At 37.5% G+C, this 15,214-nt stretch overlaps 1 protein-coding gene across 1 annotated transcript; it reads left to right on the plus strand.

Annotated features, from left to right (window-relative positions):
- The first annotated feature begins 7,435 nt into the window (after positions 1-7,435).
- LOC147637693 (amino-acid permease BAT1-like) lies at positions 7,436-14,928 on the plus strand. Its single transcript, XM_086799521.1, has 5 exons — positions 7,436-8,033; positions 8,459-8,900; positions 10,874-11,028; positions 11,605-11,822; positions 14,421-14,928. Exons 1-5 carry the CDS (start codon positions 7,497-7,499, stop codon positions 14,752-14,754), a joined length of 1,686 nt encoding a protein of 561 aa, XP_086655647.1. The 5' UTR covers positions 7,436-7,496; the 3' UTR covers positions 14,755-14,928.
- The last annotated feature ends 286 nt before the right edge of the window (positions 14,929-15,214 follow it).

The following is a 15,214-nucleotide window of genomic DNA, read 5'->3' on the forward strand; positions in this document are numbered from 1 at the left end:
CAAAACTAACATGATTTCGTATTCTAAGTTTAATTTGACATGACTAAAAACCATACTCTCTAAATTGATCACCAACATGTTTGATATCCAGTTGTTGCAAGACAGATTACATTGGAGTGTGTCAAAACTAACATGATTTCGTATTCTAAGTTTAACATGACATGACCAAAAACCATACTCTCTAAATTGACACTAACATGTTTGATATCCAGTTGTTGCAAGACGGATTACTTTGGAGTGTCTCAAAACTAACATGATTTCGTATTCTAAGTTTAACATGACATGACTAAAAACCATTCTCTCTAAAATGTTCACCAACATGTTTGATATCCAGTTGTTGCAAGACGGATTACATTGGAGTGTGTCAAAACTAACATGATTTCGTATTCTAAGTTTAATTTGACATGACTAAAAACCATACTCTCTAAATTGATCACCAACATGTTTGATATCCAGTTGTTGCAAGACGGATTACATTGGAGTGTGTCAAAACTAACATGATTTCGTATTCTAAGTTTAATTTGACATGACTAAAAACCATACTCTCTAAATTGATCACCAACATGTTTGATATCCAGTTGTTGCAAGACGGATTACATTGGAGTGTGTCAAAACTAACATGATTTCGTATTCTAAGTTTAACATGACAAGACTAAAAACCATTCTCTCTAAAATGCTCACCAACATGTTTGATATCCAGTTGTTGCAAGACGGATTACATTGGAGTGTGTCAACTAACATGATTACATCAAACGTGACGAGCGTCTGCGCGGGTGGCTTTACTAACACCAAAATCGGGTTGCAAGTTTTCTTCTATCTCTTCAATAAAGCACAAGTTATCGCTCGTATGTGGGACATTAGGCTCTACATCTCCATTCTCTTCTGCATCATACTCATCCTGAGTAATGTCATATGTCCACTTAGGCATCTCTTCGTTGTAATCATCTGACTCAATTGACTTCACCAATTTATCATTACAATACATATACACCAACTTCTCAGCTCTATCACTCAATAAACGATTTCTGCTAATAGAATGCACATACTTGTAACTGCTCCAATTACGTTCAGAACTAGAATTTGAAGCACATTGCGCAAGCACTCTCACAGCTAAGCGTCGCAAAGTTGGAACACTTCCCCCATTCAAGATCCACCATTTCCAAGCAGGCTGTTCCTTAGCAAGCTTTTGCACAAACTCCAAGGCAAATCTACCTTCTTTCAATTTATACTTGGTTAGCTCAATTACCGCTGTTGCTTGCTCATCTGGACCTTCATAAAATCGCTCCACAACATCATAGAAATCATCGATTACCTCCTCATCTAGGGCATTCACGTCCATATGCCAGTATTCTGGGTCAAGACAATATGCAACACTATGCAATGGACTATGTGCTCCTACCCACCGAGCGCTTACATACTTGGCCAAGATATTTCTCCTTGCTCTGGTGAATGGAGGACTCCAATGCTTGACAACAGTTTTAGTGGGCTCCTCTGGGTTTGCGAGGCTTTCTTGAATGGACCACCACGCCATCCAAACCTTCCCGATATTTGGCAATCTAGAATCCAACTGGCGCAAAGCAAGCATAACTGGCATCATAACATGATAACAATCTGCTGCTTCCTCCCATAAACTACGATCCGATATCAAAGATCGCATGTACCTCACCTTTTCTTTAACCTTTTCGGACTGGTCAACCTCCCACTCAGAGAAGCCAGCACACACAAAGGTTTCCATCACTGCATTCCTATTTCTTAGGAGAGATTGAAGCATATAAAAATTAGTGCAAAATCTGGTTTCACAAGGCAACTTTAGCATTGTTTCCATGCGTTGACGATACATATCTAAAACACGTTGCCGTTTGAGCACAAATTTGACAATCTTACTTGCACTATCGATAATCTCCTTGAACCACTCTGTATCAGCATTTTTGTACCAATCTTGTAACACCAAGTTAAGGCTATGAGTGTTACAACCAAATGTATAGATATTGGAAAATCGAGATTCCAACATATGACCTGCTGCTCGACAATTAGCTGCATTATCCATAATCACTTGAAGTACATTTTCAGACCCAACTTGGTCGATAACATCACCAATGATATCGGCGATAAATTGACCAGATTTAACTTCCCCGGAGCTATCAACAGCTTTGATAAAGCATTCCCCACGAGGACATACCAACATTACATTTATCAATGGACGTCTTTGGGCATTCGACCAACCATCACTGACAATTGTGCATCCAGACTGATTTGTGGTGTCAATTATGAGTCTTTGAACGCTTTCCCATGTGTTGTCATAGCACTTGTCAAGTAATTGATTTCGCATGTGGTGATAAGTTGGTGGACAAAACCCAAGTCCATATTCTCCAATCTTCTTCCAAGCCATCTTCCATGAATCTTTCGTGACCATAGACAATGAAGAACCAGTAAAGAAGATCGCTTTCGCTAAAGCAAGTTGAGCATCCTCTAAAGCAGTGGCACGAAAGCTGTCAACTAGATTAGTTTGTCTGGTACGAAACATACCCACCTGAAACTCAGGAGATGCATCCATCGGTATTGAGACATCTGGACCTTGGGTGTCATTTTGGCAAGTAGTATGTGTTGGAGTCACTCCTTGGTTGGAGATCCCTCCACTTGATGCTGCCAAATTCGGCGATTGGTGATTTCTTGCACAGAGATTGGGCCTCTTGTTTTGTGATACTTGTTTACTTATCAAAGCTCTAAGGCGCTTTGCAGCATCATCAGCTCCTGCACCCTTGCATTTACCTCCGGGATTTTTTGTGTTAGTGCCAAGCAAATGCTCCCTTATTCTGGGAGCACCCCCAGATTTTACCAAGCCACAAAAATTACACTTCCATTCGACAAATCTAGAAAGATTGGAAGCAAATTGCCATTCAGGTCCTGGTGATTTTCCTCCGCTCCTCCTCTTGCCACTTTGAGACGCAACATTCAAAGTTTGTGCTGTCATATCTCGTTGCAAGGAAACTCCACTAGTTTCTAATGGTCTGTTGCTTCGTTGGGTTGATGTGCCGCAATTAGAAGCAACCATTGTAACACCTAAACAACAATCATGCAAGATTTGAGATCCAAAACAACCTGAGTAAAACCAAAATATGCAATTATAAAGTCTAAAACCCACTTCTTGCCAATGCAACCGAACGTTTGGTGAGATGCATTTGAGGCAATCCATCCCTAAATAGAGATGATGTCCCGAACATCTCACCACCTATATCCTCCTCTAGAGAAGCTCCTACCCAGACCAAATGGCACTCGAGTAGACCACCCAAGAGGAGGTAATTGCTAGTCGACCTAAAGAAATCAAACGTTTGGTGAGATGCATTTGAGACAATCCATCCCTAAATAGAGATGATGTCCCGAACATCTCACCACCTATATCCTCCTCTAGAGAAGCTTCTACCCAGACCAAATGGCACTCGAGTAGACCACCCAAGAGGAGGTATTGCTAGTCGACCTAAAGAAACCAAACGTTTGGTGAGATGCATTTGAGGCAATCCATCCCTAGATAGAGATGATGTCCCGAACATCTCACCACCTATACCCTCCTCTAGGGAAGCTCCTACCCAGACCAATTGGCACTCGAGTAGACCACCCAAGAGGAGACATTGCTAGTCCACGTAACAAATACGGTAAACCATTTACAATCAAAATCTTATAAAATACAAAATATTATTAACAAGCTTCAAACAAAAATCCAGAATATTTATACTCACCTCTTGTGTCTTTTAGCCTGAGGTGAGCCACCCAAGTACGTTGGTAAAGTACATTTGGAAGTGAGGGGAAACCCTTTATATAGGTCTCTCCAAAACGGCGAAATTTTTGGCGCAAAAAAGGCCCGCCGGGCTAGATAAGCAGCCCGCCGGGCTGAATAGTGGCCCGCCGGGCCAAGCTAGTAGCCCGCCGGGAAAACCGGGATAGCAAGTTTCTCCCGGTTGTGTGAATATCTATGATATTAACAAGTGTGTGAGAGTGTTATTAACTAGTGTTATTACCACTTCGCGGTTAACGTGATCACGTGAATGAAATCCCTGGCTTGCACCATAATTCACAAGATGGTCCTTGTCTATGTCCCTGCACCCCACAGTCAGGTATTATTATTGTTAAATCCCTTGTTCTGATTATAATTCATATGCTGTCCCCCCCATTGGTTCATATTTGGATTCATGGGTTGGAATTGGTTTTGATTGAAATTTTGATTTCTCCTAGGAGGACCTGTGGCTCTCTTGTTTTGTTCCACCCCAACCTGATTGGCTTGTGGGTTTACAGGTTGACTTATTGACACAATATGTGAAGGTCATCTCCCCCTATACTGTGGATTATACCAACAGTTGGCTGCAACATGTCCCAATTTTTTTACATATCTCACAAGATGGGCTGGCTGACTCCACCACAGGTGCCATGCCCATATTCTTGATTTTATAAAAAATCCGCTTTTCCAAATCATCTTCTTTGTTTACTTTAATGAAAATTTAAAGGTATTTAGATGTCTTAAAAAAATTTAAAATTTGAGGATTTTTAGAACTAATGAAACAATCATAGACTAGGAACAAATCTTGCACATAAGTTCTGTACAATGTTATGCTTTGCTGGTGCATTTTATGAGAGCTAATCACATATACACCTATCCTTTTAGGCACTTTGTTTTAGATGAAAGTTTACAAATTTTGAGCCATATTCATTACTATAGAATAAGAGACTACTTCATACATTTTTTAACATATCATAAGACTTTAAGTGAAATATCTAGTCATTTAATATAGTAATAAACACTATTTTCATAAATTTCTCACTATTTTCATAAATTTAATATAATAATAAACACTATTTTCATAAATTTTCACAAAACACAAATATAAGTCAGGGTTCATATATGCTATTTTGTTATCAATGTAGTTTCGAAAGTTCAAGACATCACATTGTTTTCTAACTAAATTGAAATGTTTAGATATGAATTCTTAACCGATTACTTTAGTGGAGACATTGATTTATTAGTATAACTAAAGTAAATCACCATATAAGCTCATACCATTGTCATATTTGGGTGTCAGGGACTCAACAACTAAAAAGAGATTCTAAGAAGGAAATTTAATTGAATTAATTATTAATGTAGTAACTTTTAATCATGAAAAATCTATCTCTCATATCTTAAATACCATGTAAGGTTTAGGAGAAATTTATAATGAGTAGAGATCATTTTTTTCTTACATGTAGGAACCTACTTTGTAAATTCATTTAACTATCAAAGCGTTAAAGCTCTTAATATGCAAAAGCTTATGAACATCGTGCAAAGTAAAAAAAAGTAATTTAGGTAGTAAAATCATCGTGTGCCGTTGTTAGGAGAGGGAAAATGAAAGATGATGAAAATGGTTTTGAAGCCTCCGAGGTGAATTCATCTGCGATGTTGGATTGGGAAGAGGAGAAGAAAATAAGAAAACTGCTTTTTGGATTTGGGTAGTTTTAGAAGTGTTTTTTTACCTTTCTTTGATGTGTGGGTAAAAGAAAAATGGAATTTGGTTACCCACTAGATAGAAACAAGCTTTCTTTTAAGCCTTTGAATTCCCTTGTAATTTGTGAATTAAAAATGATCTTCTCTTGAAGTCAAAGGCTTCTTTATCTTTTGGTTCTTCATTGCTTTTAAATTTTGCAATCAATCTTGGCTATGATGATACCACTATTGTGGGAGGTTGACATGAACCCAATAAATTGATTGCAAAGTATTAAACATAAAGCATAAAATAGAATAAAGAATTGCACATGACACAAGATTGGGCCCAATTCTTCCCCACAGAAGAGTGAGCCCATGCTTTCTCTTGGTGCATTCAAATATATTTCTTGTGGGTGTCCTTTTATAAATATGCCGACTTCTTCAAAATAGCTTGCTTTATTGGATGTGCAAGCCAATCTACTCAAAAATAGATGTTAACTTAAAAAACCATACGAATGAGTACATCTCTTGTAAAATCAAATATGCAGCATAAGGGAGCTTTCACACGGATGATGCCCAAAATGAATTAATGGTGTTTATTGTCACAAAATCAAATAATATTCATTGATACTCAAAATTGATTATCTCAAAATATTCGTGACCACCACCACCAGCTCACCTCCATTATCTAGTCCAGGAATTTGCACTTACATCAACTATGCCAATCAATTAATAAATAAATTGATTTAAAATATAAATAACTATACAAAAGTTATAACATCAAGATGATATAACCAATACTCCCATGCATGTACAGATTCACCTGCGTATGCGTAAAAAATAAGCTATGATCACTCGGATTTTGAAAATTATCCCAATCTAAACTTGTGTAAGAGAATTCATAAACGTGGGAATATGAATTAATTAATTTCTCATAATAAAATATGATAGGTACACAAGGACCTTAAACATGTTTAGAGAATAAATTTCACAAGAAACTAAATTAGATGTGCATTACTTAACTCGTCAGATTTGAAGACAAAAAGTTATGTTGACTTATAAAAATTGATGTTTTCTTTAAACACTCCCCTTTTTGACCAATCTAGTTATGTTTGGTTAAATAGACATAGCCTTTAGTTTACTCTTAAAAATGTATATATGAACGAATCATACCATTACTATAACCCACATGCGTTAGCTAACTGTGTGAAGGGTCCTTGTAGCTACAAGTTGACGTGGAGGCGAGGGACCATAAAGGCATGTAAGGAGGCTAGTACATAAGCAATTTTTGGAAACCATCTCTTTTAAAGCGTTAATTTTATTAAGCTAGGGTTTAAAACAATAATATTGATAAGCTTTGAACAATCTCCTCCTCTTATTATTATTATTGGAATGAGCCGTTAAAACGATGTTAGCATTATTGTTTTTTTTAAAAAGGAACAATTAGATGATATCTATATCTATACTATATATATAAAGGAGACTAAAGTCTCTTTTGACACGTGTCATCAAAGAATGTAAGGTGGGGGGTGGATAGAGAGGGGGAGAGAGAGCGGGGGGTGAGAGCCAAAAAGAAAAAGAGAGAGAAGTGTCAACCTCGTCAGAGGTCCGACTCCAGAGAGCGGAGTAGAGCCAAAACGAAAAAGAGAAAGAGGTGTGGCCAAAAAGAAAAAGAAGAAAGAGGTGTTGACATGGTAAGAGACGGGTGAGAGCCGACGACTTGTTAGATATAACAAGAGCAAGGTAGGCTCCTGTGCTATACTCAACCCTCATGTCAGGCTTTACGCAGCCACGTGGTCGAGCTAGGGATTGGGATCGGACGGTGAAAATTTTGCATGCGAGTGTGTGGTGTGTGTGTTCACCTCCCAACGCCATGCGCCCACGAGCTCAAACCCTGCCCTAAATACGTCCTCCCCAAGAAACTCCCGTTGCAAGCAGGCTCTTTCTGTTGTCTTTTTTAATCTTATAAAAGGCAACCTTTTCACAGTACCGTAGCTACACGCTGCTACACCCATCATCGCCTTGGCTTGTCGGCCATTATAAGCAAGCAATGGGATCCCCCCTGCAAGCTGATGATACGCCCAACACCATCACTATGAATAAAGCCATGAATGCTGCTGCTAGCGCACAGGCAGATGAAGATGAGAAGCGCCTCAATGAGCTTGGGTACAAGCAAGAGTACCATAGGGTGATGAGCCCTTTTCAGCAATGGGCATATACATTCTCCTATACAGCACCTCTGGGCTTCATCACAGGCTACTATGGCTACATGTACAGTTATGGGGGGCCTGTGACCATATTTTGGGGTATGCTGGCCACTTCGGTGGGCACCCTGTGCATGGCTTTTGCAATGGCCGAGGTCATCTCGGCCTTTCCCACTCTTGGCAGTGTGTACTATTGGGTGGCCCAGCTGGTCCCGAAGCAGCATGTGGCCTGGCTCTCCTGGTTTGTTGGCTGGGTCTACCTCATTGGATCCTTCTGTGGGACTGCCCTCAATGAATACCTCCTTGCTCAATTCATTGCTACCATCATCTTGCTTGGAACCGGAGGCGCCCAACACGGCGGGACTTCCCTCACCAACTATCAGGTTAGTGATCATGGCGCTTAATCCCCTCTAAACCATGGGTTAGCTTAATGTTCTCTCAACAGTGTAATCAGGAGCATTCAAAGCATACTGGGGTTGATATTTCTCTTCTAATCTCTTTACTAAGTGGCTTTTGCTTAATTATGAGGCGATATGAACTGTAACAATCAACACATGTACAGTCGCTCATGATCAATTGCATGTAAATAGTGTATTATTGAAGTGATTAATTTAATGGTGGGTGGTTACAGTTGCTGATCCACTTTTTACTGGAGTGACTAATTTGACGGCGGGTGGTTGTTACAGTCGCTAGTTAAGCATGGAAACTGTGTAATTATAATTGATCAATATGATTACGGTCGCTGATTAAGCATGCAAATTGTGTAATTATAATTGAAGTGACTGATCATTTCATGGTGGGCACGCAGGTTATGCTTGTGACAGCGGGTCTATTTTTGGTGCATTTCTTTGTGTCAATAGTAAGCACAAAATGGTTGGGAAGGTTGAGCAGCATTGGGGCGTATTTCCAGATAGGATCAATACTGGTTGTGGTGATCACACTTCTTGCAGTAGCTCCAGCGTATCAGACAAGGAAATTTGTTTTCACACACTTCGTCAAAGCGCCCGGACAAGGCATTAGTAGCAGTGCCATGGTGGTCCTTCTGGGCCTGCCCTATTTCCAGTCCATCCTCACTGGCTTTGAGGTGGGCTCCCATGTTGTGGAGGAAGTGCGCACTGCAGCCACTGCAGGTCCCAGGGCCATGATCCGTAGTGTGTACACGACTGCTGGTGTGGAGATTATCCTCCTCACCGTCATGACATTCTGCATCCAAAACCCCAACAATGTCCTTTCAGACACTACCGCAACAGGTATAATTATAACAGAACTCTTCACATTTTTTTTTAAAATATACTTGTTCACCAAGGGCTATGAATTCTTTGTTTATTTATTTTATTTTTGGCAAATAATAAACACCCACTCTCTTTCACCTTTTGTGGGGGCTATGCATTCTTTGTTTACTTATTTATTTTTGGCAAATAAGAAGCACACACTCTCTTTCACCTTTCTCTTTCACCTTTTGTGGAGTCAAATGTTTTTTCTTCTCATAACTAAGGGATTTCAATTCAAGTACCTTAGATATAACCTTACCCTAGGGACGTTATTTTACATGTATGATAGTATCGAAGTGCACAAGGGATAGCTTTGAATTACATATACCTACAAGGTTTGCACTTTTAAAGAGATGGACTTTTTTATTTACCTCAAATATAAAGGATAAAAAAAGTCACCTTACAAATATGTGTGTAAATGCAAGGGGTCGAAAGAATTTTCAAAAACCTTAACTAAAATGTAAACTTAGTTGTAATTGAGTCAATTGAAATGTTAAATGTAGTTTGTGTGGAATAACTGCCTTAAAAATGTACAACAAAAAGATCAATTCATGTCATCCTTCTAAATAGCATTTTTGATTTAGGGTGATATTCCTTGTCGTGGATGTGAAGTACTTTAATGAAATATTTTAGTAATCAATGCATGTAGTGACTCATTAGGTGGAAATCCTTGGTTAAAGGGCATGGAGATGTTATGTTGACTGAGAACAATAAGTATGAAAAATGTGAAGTACTTTAATGAAATATTTTAGTAATCAATGCATGTAGTGACTCATTAGGTGGAAATCCTTGGTTAAAGGGCATGGAGATGTTATGTTGACCGAGAACAATAAGCATGAAAAATGTAAATAAAGGATGCTTCCCATTCAGGCTTGCATATGATAGCCATGCTAGCAATGTTTATCCTAATCTATGCATGTAGTGGCTCATTAGGAGGTAATCCCTAGTCAAAGAACATGGAGGTGTTCTTTGACCAAGAACAATAAGCATGAAAAATTTAAATAAAGGGTGCTTCATGCTTCTAATTTGATTTGCATATTATAGGCATGCTAGCAATGTCTATCCTAAAATTAGCCATAGGTGAAAGATTCCACGATGAGCTACCACAAAGAATATAGTGGTGGTGTTAAGAGCAACAAAGAGCTACATTTTTATGTCATCTTAAACTTATTATTTGTCTACAATTTATACTTGAGACTATGGAAAAAAGGGAAAATCTTTTTCTCTTATCATTAAACATCTTTTATTGTGACATCAAGGTGTGTACAATTCTCTTTTCTTCACGTCATATGACAAGGTGTAGATGAGGCATACTCAGTGTATTTGAAACCATTTCTTGCCCCAAGTTAGATGATGATAGCTCCAAGTTAGATGATGATAGCTTTTTCTTGCATACTCAGTGTATTTGAAACTATTTCTTGCCCCAAGTTAGATGATGTAGTTTTTTCTTTGAATTTTTGGGTGGGGTGGGGTGGGGTGGGGTGGGGGAGGCAAGTTAATAGTAAAGTTGTGAAGAAATTGGAATGCATGGCTTACTTTCATGGAGCCCTAGCTTCTAGTATAGCTTATTATCATGGATCAAGCTAATGACGGTGTAAACTAGAAGCTTGATAAAATAAGAACTCAAATAGCCAAATGCGACTCAAAATGGAAGATGGAATTAGATGTTCATTAGTGGTTACTTCATTACTAATTGTGTTGTGTGGTTGCCAAGAAAGGCTTTTGATTGTGTGCAAATAAATCGTACTCTATTGGAATTAGTTTTTTTTCCATTAGATTTCAAAAATATGTTTAGTTTTTCAATAGACCTTAAATCTGATTGCATGCTTAGGGCCAACTAAAACATGTTGAAATGAAGATTCAAATGTTAGTACTCCTAATAAACATAAAAAAATCAAACTTACCTTATGATGTTTGAAAACTAATACTATGATCATTTTTTCATTTTTCAGGAGGAGGAGATGCATCTGCAGCCAGCCAAATCTTCTATGATGTTTTCCAAGCAAGATACAATAGAGGGACAGGAGGGGCTATAGTGTTCACAACTTTTGCAGCAATATCTCTTTTCTTTGGGAACATCACTAATGTCACCCTCACAGCCCGGATGGTATACATTTTATTATATTATGATAATTCTAATTAAAAAAGAAATGTCTAATCAATGTCAATGGGCTCTAGGAGAAGTGGTTGCAATTGGGCATCTTGAAAGGTTGATCCCAAGTTTGAGCCCTAGCATCTTAGAATAGGGAAAAAAATCTCTCGTGTCAATTATTTTAGAAACTATTGCAATGTTTACTCTTGTTTCATCTTATGTGGGGTTGTGTAATGCTTGGCTAGTCTCCATATAACTCTAAATAAATCAAGCTATCTTTAAAGGTTACCATGATTGACTATAATATATAATTTGTGCCATAGAAGGCAATAGACATGGGAAAAAACCATTTTTTGGCACCACACACACTCACAAGAAAGCTTGTATGGTCTAATTTACTGATTTTTTTTCTTTGGCTAGGAATCTAATTTGAGAGTCTAGGATAGCTTGACTAAGTTAACCTTATTTAGATTACTAACTCTTAGACTAGTGTTTGACTAATGCCGAATAAATTTACAAAAGAATCAATCTTTTTACACATGAAGCTAGTTGCTTAGGCTAAGGAAGAGAAGTTTGGAATCCTTTTTGCAGGCATACGCAATGGCGAGAGATGTGGGTCTACCATTCCACGGCTATATGGTGAAGCTGACAACAAAGGAGCGCATTCCTGTAAATGCAACAATTGTGACAGTGGTGGGATCAATGTTATGCACACTACCCTCATTGGGTAGCAGTGTGGCCTTCACTGCCATCACCGCCATGTCCACCATCACGGCCTACGGCCCTTACACAACGGTGCTATTTTGCAGGTACCTCATACCTCCACCTTACCTTCATGCCTATTATAAAACATAAACAAGCATTTCACTAAGGTTGTGTGCAATAAACATCTCTATGTTATATGTAACTCTTTTCTAAGTTCTTAATATAGAAAGCCATTTCCTTCTTGAAGAAGGTCCTTCTTGAAGAAGGAGATGAAAAAAGGTTGTGTGCAATAATTTCATCAACAAACATGCACACTTGCCCCATCCCATGTGCATGATGCTTGAGTCAAAAACAAGCATCCATGTATGTATCTATGTATGTACCAACACTGATCCACCTTGCTGTTTAGTGGGGGACTTATTTATCTATATATAATGCATGCTTGCATGTGCATATGTATATATGTATGCATACATACATGCATGTATGTATCTATAACTATGTATGCACCAACGCTGAGATCCATAGCAAATCCAAAATGTAAGCAATGAAACTAGGAGAATACTCAAGGTTACCCCAAACACCATATAATGAGGATGGATTCCCTCTGAATGTACATCATGCATGTACTACGAGATTACGTATTATATATAAGCAATACAACACGAAAAAATATATCTAAAGGGGAGCTTGAGGGTTGTAATCCTCTTTCTCCCACTGGTCATACAATCAAAATGTGGCTAGTCATTCCCTTTTGTGTGAGGAGGATGCTTTCTTCCATGTTACCTTCAAGGATCACATAAAACTTGCACAACATATAGGTTTATAGAATTTAGTTTTAAAACAACCAATAGTTAAGGTTTGTTGATTGTGGTGATAGAAGTTGTGGAAGGAGTTACGGGCGGTGGGATGACCATTTTTTTGGGTAGCCAAAAAATGACAAAACCAATTCACTTTTTTAACATTTTTGAAAGAAACTCAAGCATCAATTGGTTGGTGTGGTGCTATTAGATCATGGGTTCAAATGTTTCCCACCATACACACATTAACATGAAGAGCATTTTCCCTATACACATATTTTTACCTTTACAAGTCTAAGTGTGAGGGTGTCAAATCTGTGTGCAAGGGTGTAAGAGTGTGTACTAGAAAAATTTCTCTATCATGCAAAAAAAATCCAATTGATATGGGCCTTGCCATGTGTCACAAAGGACAAACTTAGGAGCTTGGGTTCTATCTAAGGCCTACTATATGTTCCTCTTGAGTACTTGTCTTTCTCTTGTTCATTACCAAAAAAGAGATACAAAGAGTGTGTGTAAAAAGTGGACATGCCCACACATGCACATGCGCCCAAGGGGCTCATGATTGAAAAAAACATATCACATCACCTGAGTTCAACAAGATAACTATCATTAATTAGGCCATTTATACTATAGATTTACATTTATAGGTGGTTTTCTATTTATTAGCTACTAATATTTGAAATAATGTATATCATATGCATGTGATATGGGGATTTTCTTAAGAGTGAGGTTCCCTGAGGTGCACACATGCATGCGCGCATGTGCGCGTGCGCGCGCGCGCACACACACACACACACATGCATGTATGTGTAAGGGCTTCATTTCAACATAAAAAGATCTTCTCAAACTAAACTAGATACTTTTTACATATCAAAATCAAGTGAAACTCATGGTCAATATCACTTTGCAAAACAAAGATATAGGCTTTATGTCTAGGCACTAGTACAATTCATGACACAAAATTTTTCAAAATTTAAAGAGCATGTTTTGTTTTTCAAGTTAAAGTATCTCTTTATGGTTTTTCCAATGTCTACAACTTATTACACATTATTTATTTTAAACTTTGAACTCTTCTTGTATCCTATGCCAATTACAAATATTCTAAGATATTTTTTAACATACCTATATATTTATGGCAAGTCCATGTAGCATGTCTAATTGATGGGGATTTATTAACTTCAAAATATGAATGAATGAATGATTCATTCAAGGATTATATAGTATAATTTTTTGGAAGAACATATACATTATATACTTTTTTGGAAGAACACATTATACACTTTTGTTTTTACACTAAAACCATTCATAATACATAAATATTAATATGCATTCATAGATATTCATATGTACATATCAATTAAAGGATTACCTTTTCTATTTATGATTACCATTTGGCCGTATGGGCCATTCTATGCCCCTACATATGATGGCTCAGAGAAATATGTAACATTGTTTATGTGATATAAGGAGGGACTTTATAGAAAATAAATTCATATTGACTTTTGGGATAGTGTCTTTTTAAAAAACCTAATGAGCTAATTGAACTACAAAGTTGGTTAATGCAAAAGCAAACAAATTTTATCCTTTATGTTTTGAAAGTTTAAGAGCATGTTCACTATAAAGTTGAAACATAAAACTAACACCTTAAAAACTATGTGTTAGCAACATCGCTTGTTGAATGGAGGAGATATTTTTGAAAAAAACTTTGTTGTTGTTGTTGTTGTTGTTGTTGTGTGTGTGTGATGTCGCTTGACTTAAGCTAATAAAAAGCAAATACTAATGATATTTATTAGCAATATGATGTGATATTAGTTTATGCCCAAGCTCTCCTCTTATAATGTATCATTTTGTAAATAATCATGGAATGTTTAATGAGATCAAATTATTGATTTAATAATGCAGGTATGCCTTCCAAAACATCAACAATTTTGTGCCTGGGCCTTTCTCATTGGGGCGATGGGGTGTGTACATTGGTGGATGGGGGGCTTTTTGGGGTGCTGCTATGAGTGTGCTTTTTTGCTTTCCACCTGCATATCCTATCTCTGGATCAACCTTCAACTATGCAGCCATTTCATTAGTGGGTTGCATACTTGTTGGTCTTGTCTATTGGAGCTTTGAAGGACACAAAACCTTTCATGGTCCAAAGCGCACACACTACTACTTACCTGATGCTCAAAACCATGAGGCCAATGGAAATGCGACATCTCAATATGCTCTTGATGATCTCCCTCTATAATCATCTTTTGTTGCTCATTTAGTTTTGTCGATTTTGTCTAGATATGTATCTTGCTGAAGATCTTTGGTACATGTTCTAATATTCTACCAAGTGGAATAACATTCTTAGATTCTCCTTAGTATCTTATTGAATGTAAAGTTGACATTTAGAAATAAAAGTATCATGTGTACTAAATTTAAAAGCTTATGTTTCCATTTGTTAGAAAACTTTCAATAATGTGATTAGGATGGCTCATTTGTCTATCTTCTCTCATTTTATATTTGTGCTTGAATAAAAAGAAACGTTTCTCCTCTTACCAATGTAGCTTTGTTAATTTAGTATAGGCCATGACCTCTTGTCTTTTAATTACACGATTCATTGTTAATTTGGTAAAGGCTAGCCTACTATAATGGTAAATAGTAGTACTTCATGATCCCTTGTCTTTTAATTGATATTTCCATTTTAAAATCGATGAAAGGTT

This window comes from Cibotium barometz, chromosome 6, assembly GCF_041138505.1.
Source record: "Cibotium barometz isolate CiBa-2024 chromosome 6, ASM4113850v1, whole genome shotgun sequence".
Classification (NCBI taxonomy): Eukaryota; Viridiplantae; Streptophyta; class Polypodiopsida; order Cyatheales; family Cibotiaceae; genus Cibotium; species Cibotium barometz.

Bases quoted from the DNA above. Each gene is read 5' to 3' on its own strand.
- LOC147637693 (XM_086799521.1), top strand. From the start codon at position 7,497: ATGGGATCCCCCCTGCAAGCTGATGATACGCCCAACACCATCACTATG. The intron at 8,901-10,873 runs GTATAATTATAA...TTCATTTTTCAG, and splicing joins TTCAGACACTACCGCAACAG to GAGGAGGAGATGCATCTGCA. The intron at 11,823-14,420 runs GTACCTCATACC...TTAATAATGCAG, and splicing joins ACAACGGTGCTATTTTGCAG to GTATGCCTTCCAAAACATCA.